At 47.7% G+C, this 24,638-nt stretch overlaps 1 protein-coding gene across 5 annotated transcripts in view; it reads left to right on the top strand.

Moving 5' to 3' along the window:
* Positions 1-24,638, top strand: part of RALGPS2 (Ral GEF with PH domain and SH3 binding motif 2) — an 812,647-nt gene that overhangs the window by 644,076 nt on the left and 143,933 nt on the right. For 2 of the 5 annotated variants that reach the window (XM_069231547.1, XM_069231544.1), the window contains one exon: positions 23,908-23,985. The exons of the other annotated variants lie outside the window; for them this stretch is intronic. In XM_069231547.1, coding sequence (XP_069087648.1) covers positions 23,908-23,985 — 78 coding nt within the window. The remainder of the gene's footprint in view (positions 1-23,907; positions 23,986-24,638) is intronic. 5 annotated transcript variants of the gene reach the window in all.

The following is a 24,638-nucleotide window of genomic DNA, read 5'->3' as shown; positions in this document are numbered from 1 at the left end:
AGGTGGTTGCAGCACATCTTTGGAGCTCTTCTCCTACCTCAACTGGCGTTTAAAGCTGGACTCACCCAAGGCAGTTGTCAACTATCTCCAGATGACGCCAGACCTCCTCCTGTTGTTGGGATTCACTGTCAGTGCTCTTAAGTCAGACTTGGCTCCTTAGCAAATGCTCCCTTTCATTGAAAGCTATTCTGGATCTGGTATGGTTTTGTGCCTATTCCTTGGAGCAGAGAGTCCAGGACACTCGGGCTATGATCCTAATGTTTCAGAGCAGTCCTGGACCTCAGTGCGTGGAATTGAAACTGAGGCATCTATGATTCTTAGCCTCCTTCTGGTGGAACATGCCAGATAGTATATACAGGATCTGCAGTGGGACCTGAAATCCCAGTGGACATAGTATGAGGGAAACCTGTAGGAGTGTGTCCAGATTTCGGAGGATAATTCAAAATATCTGCAGTAGTGGCTGCTGGACTAGATTGGATCAGTGGCCGACTCCTCCTCTTGCTCCACCCAGATTTGACTGACTCATTGACCCATCACTTCTGGGTTGGGAAGGCCATCCAGGGGAGGTGGTGATCAAAGTCCTCTGGTGTCCAGCAGAAGCTCAACTTTACACCAGTTTGCTAGACTTGAGGTGACTTGTTCAGAATTGAAGGCCTTCCTCTTCCTGTCCACTATCCAAGAAAGACTGGTGCAAGTGCACATGGACAACAAAACTACCATGTGCTACTGCAACCAGCTGGGCCTGGTGGGGTCTTGAGTCCTGTGCCAAAAGGCTGTGCGCCTCCGAAGGCAGCTGGACAACCAGGGAGTTTTTCTGGTAGCAAAGCACCTGGCAGGATCTTTAAACATCACCTCAGACACCAACACTTAGCGACTACAAATGGCAGTTACACACAGAAGGGGGGGCACAGGGTGTGTTCCATCTATGGCGAGAACACTGCCTCAATCTTTTCTCTACTGCTGAGAATGTGTTATATCTGCACTTTTGCACGTTGATGTTCCCAGGCATGCTCTCCCTGAGACTCAGGCTGCCTAGAGTGGAGCTCGAGACTCCTCTATAGTTTTCCACCACTGCCTCCCCTGCCCCAAGTACTGATAAAAAGATCAGGAATGACTAGAACCAATTAATCTACTGACATTGATTGGGCCAGGAGAATGCGCTACCCAGAACTCCTGGGCATGAGCATCTGTCCTTCAACCAAGCTGACACTTATGGAGAATCTTCTGTCACAGTAGCAGGGCAGAGTGCGCCACCCAGGCCTGTGGAATTTGCATATCCATGCTTGGAGGATGACCACAGGCATTTGATTTGACCTTTCTCCTGAGGTTGCTGATGTCATCTTGCAGCAAGGCATTCCTCTACAAAATCAAAGTACACCAATTGTTGCAACAGATTAGTGGCTTGCTGTGACACCTGCCAAACTGACCCACTAGAAGTTAAGTTGTCTGACATTTTGTTGTTTTTGTGTCTGGTAGCTCTTTTGGCTTTTTTTGTGATTGTTGGATCAGCCTTCCTTATTTAAATAACCTATTATGACTTTTTTTAAAGATTTGCACCGCTTGTTTTCACCAGCACGCTTTGTGATGCCATAGTTGGAATTGAACTTGGTTGTTACTTTTTGATGTACACCCGTTTTCAGCCACTGTTGTTTCCACTAAACAATCTGACATTTAAAACAGTCTTTTGCATGGCCATAACATAGGCTACTCGTGTTAGCAAGCTTGCAGGCTCTTTCTGTCAACCCACCTTATATATCATTCTTCCCAGATAAGTCAGTGTTCAGAACATGAGCTTTCTTTCCGTAAAAAGTGATCACTGCTTTTTGTGTCAAGCAAGCCATCACCCTTTTGACATTCTTTGCCCCACCTCATTCCTGTAAGGAGGAAGAGAGACTCCATTGTTTTTGACCCTAAGTGGGCACTGCATTTTTATATAGATCGCACCAAACACCATCAGGTGGATAATCCATTATTTTGGGGTTCTATAAGGCTAGGAAAGGCAAGGAAGTGCAAAATGCCATCCTCATGATGGATTTACTTTGCATAAAGATCTACTATGCAGTGGCTGAGACGCAACCTTCAGAAGGCTCACAGGCTCATTCTACAAAAACTAAGGCTAACAACACTGCACTGACCCTTTGAGTTTCTGTACTGGATATTTGTAGGGCTGTTCTGTGGGTGTCTTCTCATACTGCCTCAACAGTCTGCTCTGTCAAGAGTGGTATCTTTCCCACTCTGTCCTGAAGGACTTTAGTCTGAACCAATTCACATATGCTCCACAAGGGATTTACTGCTGTGGTAGCTATTCACAAGGTGAGGAATCTACGATAGAAGTACTTGTCAGAAGAACAAGGTAGTCAATGACAGTTTTTCTGGTAGACATGCTAACTGCAGATTTCACCCCAACTCTCCCGCCTTCCTGTTCTGTAAACTGGACTGTTTTTTCATCTAAAAAGGTCCCAATTGAGACATCTGCACATGGGCATGCCAATCTGCTGATAGACTTGCGCACCTGAGAGTGCAGACAGACTGAAAAAACAACTAATGTGAGTGTGCACTTTTATGCAACTTTGCTTGTCACTTCTGGAGTAGAACAACATTGGTGCGGAGTTGCACAATGCTACCTACAGACACGCAGAAGTACTGCTTTAAAGTTTCTGAATCTATTTTCACACCTGCGGTATATTCATAAGGTGAGTAATCTGCATTTTAATAGAGTACCCACCAGACAGATTGTTACAGAAGGTACTTAACTACCAGACAGGGGGCTTTGTCTGGTCCCTGAAGCCCTTCTCCAGCTGTGGGCAAAAGGCTGTTCTCAGGGTACTAGGTGACATACTGCATTCATGCTTCCTATTTGCATCTGGTGCATTTTCTACTGCTGAGTGTTCAATATAAATTAATTGCCATATGTTGACCATCATTTATACTTATCAACAGTTCTAATGTGGATTTTTATTTAGAATTGAATTGCTCAGGAGCCCTCCTCTTGCTCCTAGCATAATCATAAATTTCAAAGGCAGGATTTGGGCAACCTCTTCTCCCGTCTTTATATCTCTGTTTGGTCTCCAGGCAGTGTCTTTGCACCTTTTATGACAGCCTTTTTTCTGCTCGTTTCTCCCTGTTTTCAGAATATCATTGAGAGTAGGAGGCAAGCCAATGCAGTAATATGTAGATTAACTGCTCCATGATGCATGGGACTTTTACTAGGTGACCTCCCTTATCCCTGGCAGCACTGTCCATTTGAGAAGGTTATTTGTATTTGCTCTGCTGAACACCCTGTGGTCAGCTGTCTTCTCATCTTAGTGACAGTCCTAAGTATAATGGTTAATAGATTACTCCTTCAGGTTTGGTCAATAATACTGTTTTTTTGCAAAGCTGCTTCTGATGCAATTGCAGACTGCCTGTGGAGCCTGAGACTGCTAATCTACAATGTTCCACGAGATCGAAGCATTGATCTTTGGCCTTAAGCAAGTACCTTCTATTTCTGGTAAAGTGCAGAAAGAATCAACATTTTTTTTTCGTTTTTATATGCCTCAGATGGCCTACTTTTGGATACATTTCCTAAGGGTTTGAGGGATGCATTTCATGGGGTCTACTGCCTCTTCTGGTGTGAGGGGAGTCTCTGCAGTCTGCAGGGTCATTTTTCCACCTTTGTACATGCCACTTCTACAAGACAGTAAGCACTGTTTGAACCTATTGCCATTCTGCTGCTTTTTCACCAAGGCCATGCAGTGGTTATGGAATAGAATTCAATGGTAGTGCAATGTGTGTTAGCTTGAATGGAATCATGGAGCAGCTTAAGACAGCGCTTCTCTTTTGTGTACGAATATGCCCAATAGTACTCCTTTCTTTAAAGAATTGCCAATGTGAAAGAAATGTTGCTGAATAAATACCCTAGAAAGTAATTTGGTATTTATCTTTGTCGGCCTTCAGAGCAAATATTCTTATAAGATATTTATCGCAAATAAGGAAACACCTTTCTACCATTTTTTGCATCATGAGAAAACTGGTTTCTAGTAATCCTTAAATATTTAACTACCTGATCAATTAGAAATGGTTTTTTTTGTAATTATATTTTTATTTTTTAGATTATAATATTACAAAGTGCATTGAACATTAGCAATTGTTACACTTGAACGTTACAGACAGTACCACACATGATCCTGTAAATTGTATGGCACCAATCTAGTTCTCCTTTGTTCCCCGCTCCCCCTCCGCTTACCAAGATTTCCAGCCTTTTACATACAATGACGTTCACATAACAGACTTTTTTCGAAGCCACTCATGTGAAGCCCCATTGTGCTTGTGTGGTCCCACCTCCCTTCGTCCTTTCACCAGTATGGCTTTCCCACTACCCCTATATTGTGCCCAGTTGTCAGTGCGTGGCTAGTCCTTACCTCCAGGGTTCCAGGGCCCCAGACCTTCTCAAACTTCTTTTTGCAGCCTCTGCCCCTGTACACTTCTCAGTCTATTTCATATCTTGCCATCCCCAGTTCAGGGCGATATCCCGTTTTGCTACCATGAAACCCACATTTACCAGAAGTTTCTGAGATCTCGTAAGATCTGAGGGCCCCAATATGCCCAGCATGGCTACTTGAGGTGTCTGGTCATTAGGCTTTTCCCCCGAACCTTCAAGGGAGGAGTTCACATATTCCTAGGAAGGGGCATATTCCAGGGCAATGCCATTATGTGTGGATAAGGGTACCTTCATGTCCACATTTCCGGAGACTGTGTCTGCACCCTCCAGATTTTGTGGAGTAATGTTCTGCTGTCATAAATTCTGTGAAGTAATTTCAGTTGAAATAGCTAGAAGCTGGCCTTTATTGCCACTTCCATGGGGAACCCTAGTGCGACCTGACAGTCCTCATCGTCAATATCTCCTATGTTGCTTTCCCACCGGTCTTTAAGGCGTGTCTGCGACCCTTGTGTGTTTCCAATCAGTGTACTATATGTTAGGGATATTAGTTTATGTTAAACATGCCTTTCTAGCAACCTTCGCTAGTGGTGAGTCTTCTTTGGGTTTCCTCCTCTACTATGCTACTGTTGAGTGCATACCTCAGCTGTCTGTATCCTAACCACTGGATGTCTGATGTTCTGACTGGAGGTGCTTGAAGGGGACCTCGTTGGCGTCCCAAACGTCAACGAGTGTGGAAATGCCTATTGCTTCCCAACCGTGAAAAACTGTCACTTTTTGCAATCTTGTGCCTTCCCACAAAGCTTTGTGTGATGTGAACCTCTGTCCCTAGTCCATCTCTCGCAGCAGGCTTCTCCACACAGTCAGTACTGTGCCTGTCGCTGGGCACGTCCACTTACTAAGGTTTCCCCCCCATAGAGAACATGTATATAGCTCTGGTTGCTCATTTTCTCATCTGTCCACTCTAACCGCTGGGTCTTCTCTTTCTGCGTATGCCCATTCATTCACCCACCTCACCTGCGCCACCTCTAATGCGAGGGAGCAAATTCCCCCCTCAAATTTAAAGTGTTGCAGGGTCTGCAGCGCTACGCTGGGCTGTCCCCCTGCCCAGAGCAGCATACGCACCAAGGCATCTACTCACTCAAAAAATACCTTTGGGAGTTATTTTGAACATAGCTGTCTTGACTAGTAAGGATGGGGGCAACATACACCAATGTTTAAAGTCCTTTTCTAGTCTTTATATTAGTCGATCAAGGTTTGCCTGTATAAAGGAAGATAATGTCTCTGATAATCTAGATGCCCAAGTATTTGAACCTGTGGGGTTCCACTCTGAGGAAGTGGCAGCTTAGTCAGTTTGCTCGAGCCTCCGATAGGAAAAAGGAGGGCTTTTCCCCAATATACGCAAAGCCCGAGTACTCACCGAAAACGTGGAATAGTTTGGACGCGGGCCAGAGAACTGTCAGTATTTTACAGAGAGAGGAGAATGTCAGCATAGGTCACTCTTCCCATTCTGAGTCTCCTGTCCACCCCCAGACCTGAGTATCAACCCTCATTAGTTCTGCCAGGGGCTCCACCGCGAGCACAGGCGAGAGGGGACATCCCTGTCTTGTGCCCCTCCCAATGCTGATCTCATTCAAAAGGCAGCCCTTACTTGGATCCTGGTCAGTGGCTCCTCATATAACAATTGGATCTAGCTCATACATTTGGGCCCAAACACCCTTATGTCCAAAAGCAGGAAGAGTTGGGCCCACTCTGCCGAGTCGAACACCTTGTTGGCGTCCAGTGATACTGTTGCCCAGGGCTCACCCTCCATGGCTGATTGCATATTATTGTTGTGTAAGCATCACAGATTGTTTCATCAAGTGATTAGCCATGAACAGCCCGCCTAATCTGCATGTACGAGGTCTGCTATCACAACACTCAGTCTGTTGGCCAGTACTTTGGCCAGGATTTTGGTGTCTACATTCAACAAAGATATCAGCCTGTACGTCTCACATTTGTGTGTTGATTTCCCTACTTTGGGAATGAGGACAATTGTCACAGTGCGCATATCTGTCGGTTATTTCCCAGCAGTGCAGACATCCTGGTACATCGAAAGCAACAGTTTGGTCACTCTCTTAGCCGTTTTGTGAAAGAGTTCTGTGGGTATGCCACTGGGGCCTGGAGATTTCCTACCTGAAACTGAGCCAATGCCACTGCGATTACCGCTAGTCTGGGCTCAGTCCTGACCGGACAGTCAAAGACAAACCTCCTGGACTCTCCTGCCGATGCTTCCACCCTGGAGGTGTAAAAAGCTGCCTTGTATGTTGCAAAGCCTACTGCAATGCGTTTGCTGCCCCGGACAGTCTCCCCCATCTCCTGTTGAATTTCCTGCAGATGCCTGCTGTCCCGTTCTCAGAGCCCTAGCACGACCAGCAATTTACCAGTCTTGTCACGGCTTCATATATACATTTCTGTGTATCCAGGAAGGAGGTCTTCACTTCATGACGAGAAAGGAGATCTTGACTTCACTACGTGTAACCTCCCAATATTCCGTACATGTGTGTTCTAAACCATGTTTAACGGCCATCGACAGGTGGATGTTATAATCCCTCTCCATTGTCGCTATGGTATGCTCCAATGTCTCCAGCCGCTAGTGTGTCGGTCCTTTCGGTCTTCCACTTACTCTGCTATTAGTAAACCTCTTCATTGTTGCTTTGTACTCCTCCCAGACTATGAATGCACTCTTAACTGTGTCCACATTCTCCTGGAAGTAGAACTCACTCTGTCAAGTGCCTTGACCACCTTCTTGTTTGCTATTCGCCACGTGGCCATCCGCCAGTTTTGGGGTTCCCTCTCCCTAGTGGTAGTTAGGGTGATCTGTAAGGGGGCGTGGTTGGATATACAGTGTGCCACGTATTTGGCCTCTGTGAAACTTCCCACTGTGTCTCGAGGTGTTAGGAAATAGTCCAGTCTGGATGACATGTCGTGCGAGTAAAAGGGAAATTCCCTTTCCTGTCCGTGTAGTGACCTTTAAATATTTCCAGCCCTAACGCCCACGTAAAGTCCTCCAGTTTCTGTCCAGTCGGGTGTCAAGTACTAAGTTAATATCTCCCCCGATTATAGTGACGGCCTCTGGAAATTGGGCAGGATGCTGGCCCAGCCGCTGCAGGGTCGTCGACTGGAGGCCCAGTGGGGCATAAACATTAAGATTTGCCTCTGTCTCACCCTCCCATTCTTCCACGAAAGCCGTGTAACATCCCGCTGAGTTTGGACATATGCAAAGGATGTGAAATGTTCCTGACTTCCAGATGAGTGCCATGCCTCTGGACCCAGGTGTATTTTGTACAAAGGAAGCTAGTCAGTATTTTCCCCGTAGCAGGCAGTGGAGATGTGAGTCAGTCAGGTAGGTAACTTGCAGAAACAGCACATCGGCTTTATATCTGTGAAAAGCCCTGGTCAGTAGCCCTCGCTTCACATTGTTACCAAGGCAATTAGAAATGTTTTTGCTTAGTCACCAAAATATTGTGGCTAACGTTCTATTCCTGATATAGGCTAGTGCAACTGACTTATTTGAAAAAGCTTATCCCAAGGAATTACTGCATTTTGAGCACGGTTAATGTTGCAGTGCATTGGCGGATTAATATTTTGACTTGTAGAAATTACTTGTAATAATCTTTGATTGAAGTATTGACATCGAAGAAATTTATACCAAATAAACTTTTTAACAAGCCTTCAAGGTATGTGTTTCTAGAAGGTTGCTACTGGTCTGCAATATCATCACCATAGTAGTCAAGTAGAAGGCCTGCAGCTGCAACACATCACTAAACTGCTCAGTTTTTCCAACAGCTTGAACGAAGCTTCTGCGGAGCTAAAAAATAGACCGGTTTACAGAATACGTGGATTCCACATGTTTATTTTTGGGATAGGTAATTACTTTATTATACATTTTGTGAGGTTAATCTCACAGAAATTAATTTTGAACCCCTCTTTTAAGGTTTGACATGTAATGGAGCTTGTGGCATTCATCCCCGGACATGTTGTTCTGTACATTCTATAACACTTTGGTGTAGCCTATGACTTCCGCGTCTCGAGAACCGTCAATCAGACAGTCACATCAGCTCCAATGAGTATTTTATTATCATTTTAATGCTATATATAATTGACTATTCATTTTCAGGTTAGATTCTGTAAACCCCATTAAAAAAAAAATCCATTTAAGTGTCAAGCCCTATAAAAAAAATCATTTTTTGTTTTCAAACTCCTTATCCGCATTTCCCTTACTGTCAAATATTTTATATATATTTTTTGTCCTTTACTCCATTTATTTCCCTACTTGTTCTTTTCACTTCCATGGTTTTTAGGTCTTGCTTACCTGACAACTTGTAGCTGGCTGTAGATGAAAGCCAATTATAGACTATACCAAAAACCCGTAGTGGACTTCATGCCTGGCCATTTTTATCATTTTAGCAATGGTAGGCTTTACTATTGCTTGGGAGCCTACCTGCTTTACCATGCTTTAGATTATATGACTTGTATTCTTTCACTGTTCGCATTTAGCGAACTGCGTTTTTCTTTTTATTAAGTACTCCAGGAAGTGCATGTATTTCCGTGTTGTCTCTCGTGTGCTGCTTCCCCATAAAAAAGAAATGCCCAACCTCCTTAACTTCACATTCACCGGCACCCCCATCCACTTTGCATCCAAATTGGTAAAAGTATTTAATTTTCTTTTTATCTATTTATTTTTTGGGAGGGCCCGGCAACTGTCAATTGCTTCCTGGCATCTGTGTGGCCCAAGAACACCTTTACATTGGCACTTCTGTTGGTTCCTCATTGCCCGCCACACCAGTTGCTCCCTCCTCCTGCCTTGCTCCCCCCACTCTTGTAGTACATTACATACTTAGTTTATTATTTTTTTGCTGAGAGTGTCAGCTGCCATTTGCTAACTGTCCTCTCTGCATTGGAAATAGCGCTTGTGTGTTTAAAAAAAAAATCCTATTCTTTATTAACTAATCCAAGTCGTGTACTCCAAATTGGATTAAATGGCACCTTTTATTTTTTTCATTGGATGCTATATAGCATTTTGTATGTTTTTTTGCTGAAGCCAATAGGTAAGCAAGGTGAGACCGAGTGGCTTTGCCAGAGTTTACTTCAGATGAATTATCAAAAGATTCTTATAGCTAAATAAATAGCGAATGCATATGGCTGCAGAAGAAAGCCTAATTGCAATTATGGCTCTCACAAGATCTAAGACACCAGCTATCGTGCTTACCGAACAAATCTCACCTTTTGGAAAACTACCAGAATGGCACCCTGCAACTAGGTGATCACTGTTGTAGTTGGACAATGCAATGCTGCCTTTAGTTTCTTTTCCAGCAACCAGAGTGGCTCTCTTGCTGTACATGTTGAGACTTAAACACAGTTTTAGTGTAAATATGTTAATTTACCTGCATTTATCTGCCCATACGTTTATGGTTCCAGCTGGTAACAACTAATCACTCTTCACCTGCTCCTTGAAAAAGGTGTCACTGCCCGACGAAAAAAGCAGAACAATTCTAGAATTTTTAATTTTTTAAAACAAATTTAATTGTTTTTGAATAAACAAGACAAAGCAGGCCTCAACTGAGGCTATAACATTATGGAAAGGTACAACTGTTTTTTCACATCAATTTTGCAACTTTACAACAAGTATAGCAGAGCATGCATAGGGCCAGCATCATCCCGGTGATTTCACCCCCCTGGGGAGGGGTGGGGAGTATGGGGGGAGTGTCATAGAGTCACAACTAACGTCTCGCAGGACACCTGGGAAGGGCACCTCCGGCATCAGTCCCGTGGGGGGAGTTTGTCCATTCGGTCTGAGAGGGGTGGGGTGGGGTGGGGGGGTTGTCCAGCGGCCCCTTCCGTATTGACATCATCATCATCCCCTAGTTACTCCAGCATAGTGCCGCAGAGTTTTAGGTCTCGTTCCGCATGTCCGTGTGGACCCTTGGCTACTGCCCATTCCAATAGATCAGCCCTCCATTTACCCAGGTTCAGCGATGGCAATTCCACATCTTGCAAGTACCACACCCAATTGGACAAAGTGATATGACATCTTTTTGACCTTCTTAGGTAGAGGCAGTAGCCCCAGCAAGCAATGTCACGCTACAGATTCCACTCCCGCCACCGTCGTGCTATTTAACCTTTTTGCAACCTCAGTCCAAAAAGGCCAGAGTATCTCGCACTCCCCAGTAACATGGGCAAAAGAGGCAGGGGAGAAGCTGAAGCGCAAGCTTGTATCAGGGCGTATCAGGTGATTTCAGAGTCAAGTAAGCTCTGTGCAACTAGTAAAAGTGAGTTAATTTCAACCTGGCGTTGCTGGACACATCCTGTACTAATGATCTAGTCCTGGTCAATTCCCTGTTAGTAAGTGGGGTGTTAAGATTCGCATCCCAGGCTGCGCGTGTTGAAGAAACATTTGTCTGCCTGCCTCGTTTTAGGGTGTGTTTATATGAGAGATGATGCCCTTGACTGAGCCATAGTCCAGTAGTGTTCACAATAGGTAGGACTTGTCGGGTTCCTCAGGGAAGGACACCCATATCTCATGGGTCATTCACAATATGCTGGTGTACTGCAGGAATTGTCCTCTATTAGTTCCGAAGTGAGTCTCCTCTTCGTCCATGGACATGAAAGTGCCGTTCAGGTACAGATCGCCTGTCTGTTGACAACCACCCGTCTGCCAACTTGAGACATCCATGGAGACTCCTATATTTGCGTATGGACGTAACCACCAAATAGGAAAAAGTCTGGGGTAAGGTGATTGTTTTATCACCCCCGTGACTGCCCGCTTCCACTTCCAAGCCACCAGAGAGACAACAGAGGAGAGTGCCCGTGAGGAGTCGGGAGCCACACATAAACAATTTTGGAAGTTCAGCTAGTCCTACTGAACCAGTCAGTAGTCTTTTCTCCGAAATGGCCCTGTCCTCGCACCATAGTGCTGCGTATTGGGGCTGGCCTGCCATAAAATATAGCTGGAGGTCCGAGAGTCCCAGCCCCCCCCCCCCCCCCCATAGCCAGGTCCTGTTTCAAAACTGCCAGACGAACTATGCGGTGTCTCTCCCACCACCCCCCCACCCTCCCCACCCTCCCCACCCAGACAAGGGACACCAGCACTAGGTCCAGTCGGCGGAAAAGGGACGGCAGTAGCATGCAAAATCAATTATGCATTATATAGAGGCAGCTGGGAAGTAGGATCATCTTGCTTAGGGCCACTCTGACGCTTTTGGTTATGGGCAGAGTAGTCCAAAATTGGACAGAGGCCATCCAAGATCCGCCCCATATTTAGATTGGTTTGTAGGTTTGGAGTGTGTGCTTCCAGTATTCCTAGGTATCTGAAAGCACGGGTCTCCCATGTGAGGCCAACCCCAGCGAGATCAGGAAGCTGCAATGCCAACCAGGAAAGCCAAAGGGAAGATGAGCATCATGTGCTGATTCACCTGGAGTCCAGACACCTCCCTAAACCTGGCCATATGGCGTAGGAGGAGAGGCACCGAATGTTCTGGCTCTGACACATACACTAGATTGTAGTCAGCGTACATTGTCACGATGTGCGTGGTAGTGCCCACCCGTATGCCCCAGTCCTGAAGCCCGTACTTAGGTAAATCGCCAGCAGCTCCATAGCGAGTGCAAACAGGAGCGGCGACAGCGAGCCCTCCTGTCACGTGTGGCATCTATGCAGAAGGGGCCAGACACAACCTTTCCCATGCAGACTCTGCCTTTAGGGTTGTGCACAGTTGGCGTACCCAAGAGATGAAACTCAGCCAGATTCTGATCTGGCTCATTACTTCCCACAAAAATTCCCAGGATACGGTGTCAAATGCCTTTTCGATATCCAAGGTGATTAATTCTGCCCACATTTGTGTTCAGAGTCTTGTGGAGCACATGGGATAAAGCTGCATTGGTCCTCATGGACCAGGTGAGTGATCACATGCCCTAAATGCATTGCCAACACTTTAGCGAGTAGTTTGATGTCCACGTTAAGCATCAACAGTGGGCAGTAAGAACTGGGATCCACAGGATCTCTGCCCGGTTTCGGTATCATTATTATGAGATCTTCATACATGCGCAGTTAGCGCACCTCTCTCGTGTGCCCCTCTGAGTGTCTCCAGTAAACTAGGTAGTAGGGAGGCAGAGTATGCCTGGAAGAACTCAGCTGCCAACCCATCAGGACCCAGGTATTTCCCGGGACATGTCCCAAAGGGCATCCCTCAACTCCTCCAATGTAATTGCGCCTTCCAAGCTCTCTGACTGCTCCTCCGTTTATCTGGGGTCCAGGAGACCCTGGACAAAGCCATCCACATCAGGAGTCCCTGCATGTGCCGGGTACATACCCTCTTTAACTGAGCTTGTAGTAGAGTATTTATAGGCACTTACCTCACCACAGTTACTCCATCATGGTCGCAGAGCGAAAGAATCGGTGGCAGAGGCCTCTCGCATTTAAGTAGCCTTGCTAACATCGGTCCCGACCGATCGCCCACGCAATGTAGTCACTGTCTGTAGTCCTTCCGTGTATGACAGTCCAGTCTGTCCCATGGTGGCCTCAACTTGTCTGTGTACCTCCAGGAGTTCTGCATCTCTATTGGCCCATTCGTCCCCCCCCCCCCCCTGTTTGCAATCGGGTAAAGGTGTCTTCCTGCTGTGTCAGTTCCCTTTCCAGTTTGTTGTATACCATAGGTCTTACTGATGCTCTCGCCTCATTTGCCCATTGTAGGAAAGTACCTTTTCTTTGATATGGTTACCCCCGCTTTTTGCTTTTTTTGTTGTGTTTTGACTGGGATCCTGCTCACCAGGACTCCCCAGTGACTGTGCTCTTGTCAGAGTTGGACTCTTGCTCTAGGCAAGACTGCTGATTTAGGGATGGCAGCACTTTTGTTTGTAGGTGTCCAGGCCAATCCTGCAACAAGTCGCAACTGTCGCCCCAACCATCCCGGCTCACAAGCAGTACCTCACCAAAATCCCAAACAGTAAAAAGTGATTTGTGGCAGCCTTTACGCATGGACTCAAGAGTGCCACATCTCAGGGCAGTCGTGGTTAAACGGAGTTACCCTTTTCATACATGAGCAACTTGTCTTAGTCATACACAGACAATGAAAGAGATGCAGTGAAGTTTTCAGTAGGTGTAATCTACTGTAAATTGCATGGGCTGCAATGATTAGGATAATCAACAATGCAAGGAGCAGAATTGTATATCGAGAGTCATGACTTCAAAGACTCCCACCATCATGCAATGACATAAGTTGCAAAGCAGGTGTGAAATAAGCCCTAATACCTTATCATGAGGAACCTAATCCCTAACCTCAAGAGAGCTATGTGTGTTAAACTAATCTGCCAGTACCATGTCCACGAGAGGAGCCTTCCCCCCCAAAAAAAACTCCCCCGTTACCTTAGAATGAAGTCTCAAAATCAGAATCCTTGGGGGCACGAAGGCTGGGTCTGCAACACGGCGACGTGTAGGATAGATAGCATTGATGGCATCTGGTAGGAATGCCTCTGATAGTCTTGTCTGTGTCTGATGTATTTATACAGATCTTGTAGGACCCCTGACGCAGGTATGTTCCCAAACAATAGATAAGAAGGCATGCTTGGGACGGCAGTTATATAAACAATTCTCTGAAGAGGTACTTTGTTACCTTCACACGAAAGTGGGAAAGTACATAATGTGAATACCTGCTTTACTCATTTGTCTTTGACGCTGATAGTGACACCTTTACAGAGTGGCACTGATAATGTGAAACTAAAACATATTCCTAACTATAAACATAGCAGCCATCTTGGAAGAAATAATTAAATAAATGTGCTAAAACAGAGCAAGCTAAGTAGGTTAAAAGTCCCTATGTGACAGGGGCACAGGCCTGCAAGCCAGAAGGCTGAGCTAAACTCCTGGTTCCCATTAAAACTAAATTGGATCCACTACACTCTCTCCCTCTAAATTTTATTGCTTAGGACTTGGCACACCCCACAATTGGCATACTGGTGCCCCCGTATAAGTCCCTAGTATATAGTACTTCATTACCCAGGGCATTGGGGCACCAGGGGTTCCCCATGGGCTGCAGCATGTATTATGCCACCCAGGGGAGCCCATACAAAATGTGACTGCAGGCCTGCCATTGCAGCCTGTGTGAAAAGGTGCATGCACTCTTTCACTACAGGTCACTGCACCAGGTTACTGTAAGTCACCCCTATGGTAGACTCTCCTAGCCCAGAGTCTAGTGTGCCGGTACCTGTGTGTGAGGGCGTACCTGTGTGTGAGGGCACCCCTGCATGAGCAGAGGTGCCCCTGCGAACTCCAGCTCCATTACACTGGACTTTGTAAGTGTAGGGAAGCCATTTTACCCGTGTACTGGATGCAGGTCACTACCAGTGTACTGGACACAGGTCACTGTGCCCAGTACATGGGTAGTTACCATTAGGTACCTGTGTCCAGCCACATAATGGTAACTCCGAACCTGGGCATGTTTGGTATCAAACATGTCCAAATCATACCCCAATACTGTTGCCAGTACTGGTTTATGATTCAATGCACTCTGGGGGTTCCTTAAAGGACCCCCAGCATTGCTCCTACTAGTCTTCTGGGTGTTTCCCCCAAAGCCCACGCTGCTGCCATACCTCAGACAAGTTTCTGCCCTCCTGCTGCTTCACCAGCTCGGGCAGAGGAAGGCAGAACAAAGGATTTCCTGTGGGAGAAGGAGGAAACACCCTCTTCCTTGGAAATGGGTGTTACATGGCTTGGGAGAGATAGCCTTCCCAAGCCACCTGTATGCTTTGAAGGGCACATTTGGTGTCCTCCTTGCATAAACTGGTTTTCACCAGTCCAGGGACCCCTGGTCCCTGCTCTGGCACGAAACTGGACAATGGAAAGGGGAGTGACCACTCCCCTGTCCATCACCACCCCAGGGATGGTGCCCAGAGCTCCTCCAGATGGCCACTTGACACTGCCATCTTGAATCCAAGGTAGGCAGAGGCCCCTGGGAACATCTGAGTGGCCAGGTCAGGCAGGTGACGATACAGACCCCTCCTGATAGGTGGTCACCCTGCTAGCTGACCAATTCCTCTTCCTGGGCTATTGTGGGTATCATTCTTGGGTCGATCCTCAGATTCGACGTGCAAGATTCCTGCAGGACTCCTCTGCATCATTTACTTAATATTCTTGCCACTGGGACTGCAACTGGACCCTCCAGGAACCGACAATCTGCAACTACAGTGATGAATCCGCTCTGCGGCATTGTTTCTCCGGCTTCTTCCAGCAACTGCAATGTTTCCCCAGCTGTGCATCCTCTGGAGTGACAAATCTTCAGCCTGCACAAGAAGTAAGACGGAATCTCCCTTTGGTTGGAGGAGTCACTCCCCGGCATCTGAAGGCACCAACTGCAACGGTGACTGGCTGCGTGGATCCTCTCTCCTCGAACTGCTGCATGGATCCTGCATCATAGGTGGTGGTCTGGAGTGGTCTCCTTGGTCCTCTGTACCAGCTGTCCCACTTGGGAGACAGAAAGCCTTGCAGGACAGTACCCCTGTGCACTGCGACTCTTGCAGCTACCAAGGCTTGTTTGATCTTCAGGCTCCGTGTATCCCCGGCTTCCAGCACTTCTTCAGCACTTCTTCCTGCAACGGGCAGCTCCTGCCTGCTGCTCCAGCGATGTGGGACACTTCTTAGGGTGTGCTAAGTGGGCTTCCCCGCGACTCCTTTGCCTGTTGATATGGGTTGCCTGTGGGGGCTGCCTCCTCTTCTTGTAACTCTCCCAGCTGCTGAGAGTCACCTCAGACTCCCCTTCTTGGGTCGAGTCCCCTGGGCCTTGCTGGTCCTCTTCAGTCTTGCAAAACCTTCTTCTCCGACTCTTGCATTTGCCAAGGCTTGTTGGTGGTTTTCTGGCACCACTGATTGACTGCATCACGACCTCCGACATGGGACATCCCTTGCATCACTTCTGGAACTCTTCTTCTGCTCCTGTGCTGCACTGCTGTCTTTTTTCATCCACTGTCTGTGGTCCTGCCGCAACTGAACACTCCATCACAAACTGAGCAGTGCGAGGGGAGAGGATCCACTTAATTGGGTAGGGGACTGCCTTTCACATTCCACTTTTTTAGTATAAGATTTGGCACTCCCCTAGGGCCCTCACTATTTGCTATTGCTTTCACCAATACCTATTGCTTTCTATGCTATTCCCTCATTGCTAATGTGTATATAATAGTTTGTTTTATTACCTCCAATTGGGGTATTGCCTATACAGTATTTTAGTATTTGTGTTTCTATAATAAAGTACCTTTATTTTTGTAACACTGTGGTTCTATCATGTGTGATAGTGCTGTGTGACTATAGTGGTATTGCATAAGCTTTGCATGTCTCCTAGATAAGTCTTGGCTGCTCATACACAGCTACCCCTAGAGAGCCCTGGCTTCCTGGACACTGCATATTCTTAAGTATTAGGGGATACCTGGTATAAGGTGATGACACCACAGGTGCTCACCACACACCAGGCCAGCTTCCTACTTTGGTGGTGCAGCAGTGGGATAAAACACTTGCAATTACCTTACCACTTTGTAACCAGTCACTTTCCACAGGAAAGACTAGTACTGGTTGTTAGGTACACACTGCACCTAGTTGTCAGGATTTCTAGTCTCTTAAGTTTGGGTAAGCTAGGGGTCTAGCTTAGCCCTTGCGACAAACTTTCCTAGGGAGTCTAGTTGTTAGAGTAGTTAGGTACACCTACACCACTTTAGCAAGAATGTCTTCAATTGCGCACAACTCTCAGGCCCCAAACTCTCACGATGAGGGTTTTACTTTCCAAGAGCTCAGGGAGATGTCTCCCTCTAGAAAACTGAAGACTGGGAGAAATTCCAATAAGAGTCTGCTTCTAGGGTTGCTCCTCCAGGCTGACCAGGGCAGTGCAGGCAGCCAGGAAGAGGAAGAAGTAGAAACTGACCCTCCAGACAGGGTAGACTTGGGCTGCACTGGGGAGGGTGAGGATGAACCTGGGGAACACCACAGCTCTGTTAGAAGCACTCCAGGTAGTGAGAGGGGGCTCATGACTATAGGCCCATCTTTACTCTTAGAGGATTGGTCCAGGGAGTCCCCAGGAGGAGGGATAGGTCCTCCTCTGTCCATACCCACGTCTCCTCCGTATCTGAGAGGACCCACTGCTCCACCTCAGAAGATTCCTTAGAGAGGGAGCTTAGGAACCTGAGATTGGAGGAGGCCAAACTGAGGCTGCAACAGCTGACCTTAGATTTGGAGGCCTTGGCAGTGGAGTGGGAAAGACAGAATATGGGGTTAGCACTCCATGGTGGCAGCATTCTAAGCTTTAGGGACAGCAGAATCCAGGACGACTTGTATGATTCTAAGAACCTGAGCAAGATAGTCCCACCTTACAAGGTGGGAGGTGACATTTACAAATGCGTCACTGCTTTGGAAAGGGCCTGTAAAGTTCAGATGGTCCCTCAAAGGCAGTGGGCAGCAATCATGTGGCTCTCCTTCTCTGACAAAGACAATCTCCTCACTGTCAGAGAGGAAGATGCAGACAATTATACAGCTCTCAAAAGTGCACTGTTAGATGGTTTTGATTTGACCACTGAACAATATAGGATCAAGTTAAGGGAAACCAAAAAGGATTCCTCCCAAGATTGGGTAGATTTTGTGGACTGCTCTGTTAAACCTCTGGAAGGCTGACTTCATGGGGGCAACATAAGTGACTACCAGGGCTTATACAATTTTTCTGAGAGCACATTTTGAATAACTGTAAGTCTGATCAGCTGCATCAGTACCTGGTGGACTCTGATCTGACCTCTCCCCAAAAATTGGAAAAGAAGGCAGACAAGTGGGTCCGCACCAAGGTGAGTAGAAAAACTCATCCGGGGGTTACCACAAAAAGAAGGAAGCATGTAAGCATCAATTTAAGTGTGGGAACAAAGATAAAACTAAAGAGTCTTCAGGCCCTCAAAACTCCCCTGGTGGTGGGAATAAATCCTCTTCCTCAAATTTTAAGAAGCCTTGGTGCTACATTTGTAAAAACAAAGACCATAGGGCAGGGGGACGGCTCCTGTCCTAAGAAAGACACCAAGCCCCCCACCACTTCTAACACTGCTTCTACTCCTAGTGCCCCTAGCAATAGCAGTAGTGGTGGTAAGAACAATAACAGCAGTCAGTCGAAATGTGTAGCTGTGCTCACCTTGGAGACTGTAGTGAGATCTGGGCTAGTCAGAGAGACTACTGAAGCTGTGGTGGTCTCTAATTGATGCATTGAGTTTGCCACCATAGCTGCCTGGCCCCTTAACATGGGTAAGTACAGGCAGCATACCTGAATAAATGGTGTTGAGGCTGAGGCCTACAGGGACACAGGTGCCAGTGTCACTATGGTGATTGAAAAAGTGTTGTCTCCTCACCAGAGCACAAGCCAAGAAACAAAAGGAACAAGGAACCCTGGAGCCTGGAACAATGGCCCAGAAGGCTCCTAAACAAAAGAGCAGAAAGGGTAAAAAGGTACCCCCTTCTCCAGCCTCCAGTGAGGATTCAACTCCTGAGGGAGAAGAATCTACTCCTTGGTTGGAACGTACACCAGAGGAGCTCAAAGCTGACACAGCTAAGCTTTTGGGTGCGGGGGCACCAGGGAGGAACTCAGTATGGAACAGAAAACGTGCCCCACACTGGAGAGATTAAGGCAGCAAACGGCAGCACAAGAGGCAGGGATATCAGTTGCACCCATAAGGTGTACTGGGATAACAGCCTCCTATACTCAGAAGCAAGCGACCCTAAACCTGGTGCCACCAAGAGACTGGTTATCCCTCTGAAGTTTAGGGAGTTCCTTTTAACACGAGGGTTCCCTATTCTGCGCACCGTGAGTGGGCCATGTCCCAGTTTGTATTGAAGAAACCCTGCAGATTCTGGAGCATATCTGCTTTATACTTTGGGTCCCCAAGTGTCTCAGGTCAGAGTCGCCACAAGGGAATTGCCAGCCAGTGAGCACGCAGCCTGCAGTACAGCAGTAGAGGGGCGTGATGAGACAGAAAGAGCACCTGGTAGGCCACCCTCTGAACATTTAGAGTGCCGTCATTTGCCACCAGAAAAAGATCCAGGCGGCTATACACTTGGTGTGTTGGAGAATAACATGAAAATTCCTTGGCTGTGCGTTGGAGGTCCCTCCAGACATCCACAAACTGCAACTTGGACATGGTTTTGCTCAATCTTGTAACCATGTGGGGTTTAGGGCCCTTTCTGGGGGGGATGCCTATCAAGGCATTCATCAAGGACGCGACTAAAGTCCTCAGCCCACATAATGGGAACCCCAGCATAAGGCAGGAGCTCTCACTCCAAATTTTCTAAGAACCCCTTGTCATCAGTTGGGTGCATAGATGTTCAGAATACAGTTTTTGAGGCTGTCTACAACACCGTGAAGGAGGCCATAGCGTCTGCCACCTATCCCCTAAGCTGCCAAGGCATGCCGGAGGCAACCCAAACTAACACTTCCCTAGCATAGGAGGAATAAGTGAAGGAGTAAAGTTGCTTCCTCCATTTCTTCTGTAATTTTTGTGCTTCGGCGTCCAACAGTAGAGCTGTGTACCCCGATGCATATGAGGTGTGAGTGTGTTCTATAGCGCTTCACAAAGGAATTCAGTACCCTCACATTCCATGTGAGCAAACGTATTGAGTCACTCATCTTCAGTCTGTGTGGGCAGCAGTTTCCCACCCACCCCTGGCTGGACCCTAACCCTCCTCCCGTAGGTACAAGGTGTGTCTTCGTCTCTAAAATCACAAACTGCTATCCGCATTGCAATTGTGTATTGTATTTTCTGCTGTAGTCTGAACCACCCTGTAAACTGAACCCGCCCACCCACTACCCATCCTAAGCAATCCCAACCCAAGCAAAAAGAAGAGAGGGGGAATAAAGGGGAAGGGGGGGGTGGGCAAAGTTGTGGTGGGGAGAGTGGGAATGAAAAAGATGAGGAGGAGGAGGAAGAAGAAAGGGGGCCACCAGAGCTGGATCGTCGTCGGTGTCTGCTTCTCCTACAATAGGTGTTCATCTGGCTCTTTCTCCTGGACACCTCTACGGTCTCTTCGTGAGGAGGTCTCTAGGGCTTGCTCATTTCCTCGTAGTTCCAGCCAGTCCCACACTTCCTCAGACGTTTGAAAGCAGTATGAGCCTGCGATGTGTAGGACTTTTAGTTTGGCCGGAAACATCAGCATATAGGTGAGAGCCATTGCTTTTAGTTTTTGTTTAACTCCATTGAAGGACTCTCTCTGGAGTTGGACCAACCTGGTGTAGTCTGGAAAGATACGTATGGTGTGACTTTCAAAAGATGGATCGCCTTGTTTACGCACTTCCTGTACGATGGTGTCCCAGTCCCTGTAATTTAGGGTTTTAGCTATTATTATCGTTGGGGGTGCCCCAGGCCGTGGCAGCGAAGTTACCACCCTATGTGCTTGCTCCACCACAAAGACCAGGTGCAGCTGCGCAGAGAAGTGATTGTTTAATCCAGTTTTTCAAGGATAGCTTTGGAGAGCTTCTCTTCCACCGCGCCCCCCCCCCCCCCCCATCCGTTCTCTCTGGGAACCCTATAAACCGCACATTGCATCGGCATGATCTGCTTTCCGCATCCTCTGCCCTGACCGCCAATCTGTGTGACCAGGTCTCCAGGGTGGCCACCGTTGCCTTTAGTGCATCCAGTTTGTTTTTTTCTGCATTGTGGTCACCTGTTGTTCCCATTGCGAGGGACCTGTATGCCTCTACACGTAGATCTGTTCTCAACAAGTTAAAATCTACGGCCATGGTGTCAATCTTCACATGCACTACGTGGCTAGAGGTCTCAATGGCGGCCAGAATCTGAGAGCCGGACGGTTCATGTGCGTTTCAGGATTTTTCAGTCTGCTCCACCTCTAAGGGCCCCCCAAACCCAGCGCTCTAAACTGATCCATCTTGGTTTGTTGCTTCTAGTCTGCTTGTCTCTTCCCATGGTGGAACTGGGTGGGTGTAGGCTGGTCAGTGTTCAATTTTGCATGGCACGGAGGGGTGGGGGGGGGGGTGGAGGGGGGACTGCAGCACTGTAGCACTTCAGTGCTGGGGGGGTGTGCGCCACAATTACCTGCGGATAATTCAGTGTCCCAGTGGGAAGGAGGAGGTATCTTCCCTCTCGCATGCAGTGGCACAGCCCAGGCATCTGAGCTAGTTGACTGCAGGGCAAGTCCTCACCGCTTATGTCAGCAGGGTTCGCTGGTGGTTGCTGCGGAGTAAACGTAGATGCCACTTACTGTCAGTAGACGTAGGAGAGCAGGTGCAGCCGTGCTGTTTTGGTTTCTTAGTTTTGCTCTTCATTTTGTGTAGCGGTGCCCGCAAAGCGCCTCTGGGCAGGGTCCGCACTCCAAGGAGCACCAGGGAGGTGGTGGGGGTCGCCTCAGGAGCAGCTCTGTCCCTCCTCAGTCGGCATCGCACCCCGATCAAGAGGGTCCATCTCAAGGGGCAGCGGAGAAAGTCCAACCCTGACAATCCAGGCATGACACCGGCTCTGCCACCAGCTACCCCTTGTTGTGGGGAGAAGTCCTTTCCAGGCGTGGCTCAGAGCATCATGGCCTTCCCAGCCGGTAAAGTTCAATATCAGCGGACAGTGTGTCCTTCCGGGTAGGCTCACCTCTTGGGCTCCGTCTTTGAAATTGGTGAGGCAGTGGCAGAGTCAGCCGCCCGGTCAGATCTCTACAGAGCCGGTATGCAATTCATGCAGTGCGCGATATCCAGTGCTGCTCTGTCCCAGCCACACACAGCGGAGGAGGGCTGGGCTTAGGCAGTCTCTGAGCAGCCGCAGCGGCATCGGAGCAGCCTTCACCCTGCTCCTTGCCCCCTCAGGTTGCAGGATAAGCCAGGTAATGTCCAGACGAGAGGGGTGGTCGCCACCACATGCAGCTCAGGGCATCTTGGTCTTCCCAGGCTGCAGCGCTCAGCCTCCGAGGGCTGAGTCCCAGCACGCGTATACCCGCATCTCGGCCCCTTCCTCAGGGTCAGCACAGCGAGGGCAAAGTAAGCTGCCCAGGCGGGCGAAAGATGCCGCAGGGCCAGTCCATAGCCGGGGTGGCGCGTGGCTGCAACTGTCACTCCGCACCATCTCAGCCAACACTTACTGCAGGGCCGGGCGCAGGCAGACTTTGAGCAGTCTCTGCCCCTGTAACTGCAGGGCCGGGCGCAGGCAGACTTTGAGCAGTCTCTGCCCCTGTAACTGCAGGGCCGGGCGCAGGCAGACTTGGAGCAGTCTCTGCCCCTGTAACTGCAGCTAGGCCCTCGCCCAGCTCTCCGTCTCCTCAGGCCGCAGTGCAGGCCAGGCAAGGACTTCTTCACTGCCGCGATGGCAAAACAGCAGGGGGTACCGAAGGCGGCCCCCTTTGGCTGCGTCTCTTTACAGCAGCATTTCCGGTGGGAGCGGCCAACGCCATGTCTTCCTGTCTGGGGACCCAAGTGCCGAGGGTCCGCAAGCTCCACTCTGTCCTCTACAAATGTTCCCACTGTGAAGTGGAGGAGGTTGCTGGGTCCGCAGGGTGTCTGGGCAGCAGGATTGTGAAGGATTTGGAAATATTGGGCCGGGAGCCTGCGGTTAGTGCTGCCGATCGGCCGTCTTGTTGGCCATGCCCCTAGAATTTCTTTTTTTTTTTTTAACTTAATTTAAAAATTTGACTGAAGAGTCCGTATACAGAGTAGGTTTGTAAAGTTTTCATGATATCACGTTAAAGATAATGATAATTTAGGATTGATATATTTTTGGTTTTCCAGGTTCCATTTCTGAGAGATGATCTTTCAATCTTAGGGAAACTCAATTCTAATTGTAGAAATGACAATTACAGGTAGGTGTATGATCCCATTTAAGAAAATCCTGCTGGTGGTATTTAGTATACAGGTTACACATGTCATTTAATTTGCCTCTAAAAGAGGCCTATATGAGAACACTGGCCCTGGTTTTAATTTTCCTGCAAGAGCTGGAGTGGCTGACTTAACCAACAGTTCCAAGCCTTTCTAGAGTCTCAAAAGATGTCCCTTTAGTTTGCAGTTTTAAACCAGTTTTACTTTGCTACAGAGTTCTGCCCTTCAGTCCGTTAATTGTGGTTTGGGTTGATGTCTTCCACGTAGTTGAGCTGTTGAACATACAATCTTTCTCAGGTACCATTTTCACATCATTAGTTTTCCTGGATGTGCATGTAAGTTAATTCTGGGTATGTGCCTTCTTAGCTGTACATCTGTGCGGAATCAGGTGTTTGCCAGCAAGAAAAGTGTTAAACTGGTTATATGTCTGCGAGTCAGTAAGACGTGATTGATGTCACTGATATCAGCTATTGTGTTGCTAATATTTGCGTGGGAGTGGGGTGACTGTAATGTATGTTTATGTGAGCATATCGCTAAATTATGAAAGGGGCATGTTGGGACTGTTCTCCAGACCACTTCTAACTTACTGTTAGGCTGCCTCCATATTCTTTATGTAATGCATCCCGTTTATGATGGACTCAACAGGACCAGATTGTATCATTCTCTTGGCCCGGTGACCAGAGTGGCACGCAATGGCTATCGAAGCCAGATGAAGGCCAGCAGGTATTATCCCTCCCGTCTGCATCAGGGGTGCAGACTTTCACAATGGTGGTGGGTGTTGATGTGTAACTTCCTTTAACCTCTCTTCTTACCCAGCCTGGTGGTGATGGTTATGGGATTTCCAGATCGTGTGCCAACTTTCCTCTTGTGTGTATTTCAATGTATTTGTGTTTTTGGACTTTGGCAAGTGTTTGCTTGAGCTGCCAGTCTGTTTTTAGCCACCTGTATGGCAGGCTCTCCTACATCACAGTAGATGAGGACGTAAAGCATCAGGTTTATCAGATTACCTTGCAGAGGAGAAACAGGCCCCTCCTTCTTGGCAAGCCAAGAAACACTGAAATAGTTAGCCATCTGGAGTATTTGTAGGGGATATTTTAATTTGGCCAGATTCAGCCTGGAAAAAGCAGTAGGTGGAGGAAGGGTCTTTCTGTTACCAAATCTGTTAGATTTGCCCACCATTATTCTGAGAATACACAGAATAATAAACTTTACTTCACTACAGTCATACACACTTGCTCTTTGCTCCCCATTTTCCTTGGTTTTGAATTGTTTATCTCTTCTGCCTAATTTTGTTTGGTAGCATAAAATTCCCATCCCATTCGTGGCATTTACCTCCCTGCCCTCATATGCAACCGCCGTTTTTCCCTTAACTCTCC

Source organism: Pleurodeles waltl, chromosome 4_2, assembly GCF_031143425.1.
Source record: "Pleurodeles waltl isolate 20211129_DDA chromosome 4_2, aPleWal1.hap1.20221129, whole genome shotgun sequence".
NCBI lineage: Eukaryota > Metazoa > Chordata > Amphibia > Caudata > Salamandridae > Pleurodeles > Pleurodeles waltl.
The sequence above is the reverse complement of the archived record's forward strand: the minus strand, read 5'-3'. Positions and strand labels throughout refer to the sequence as shown.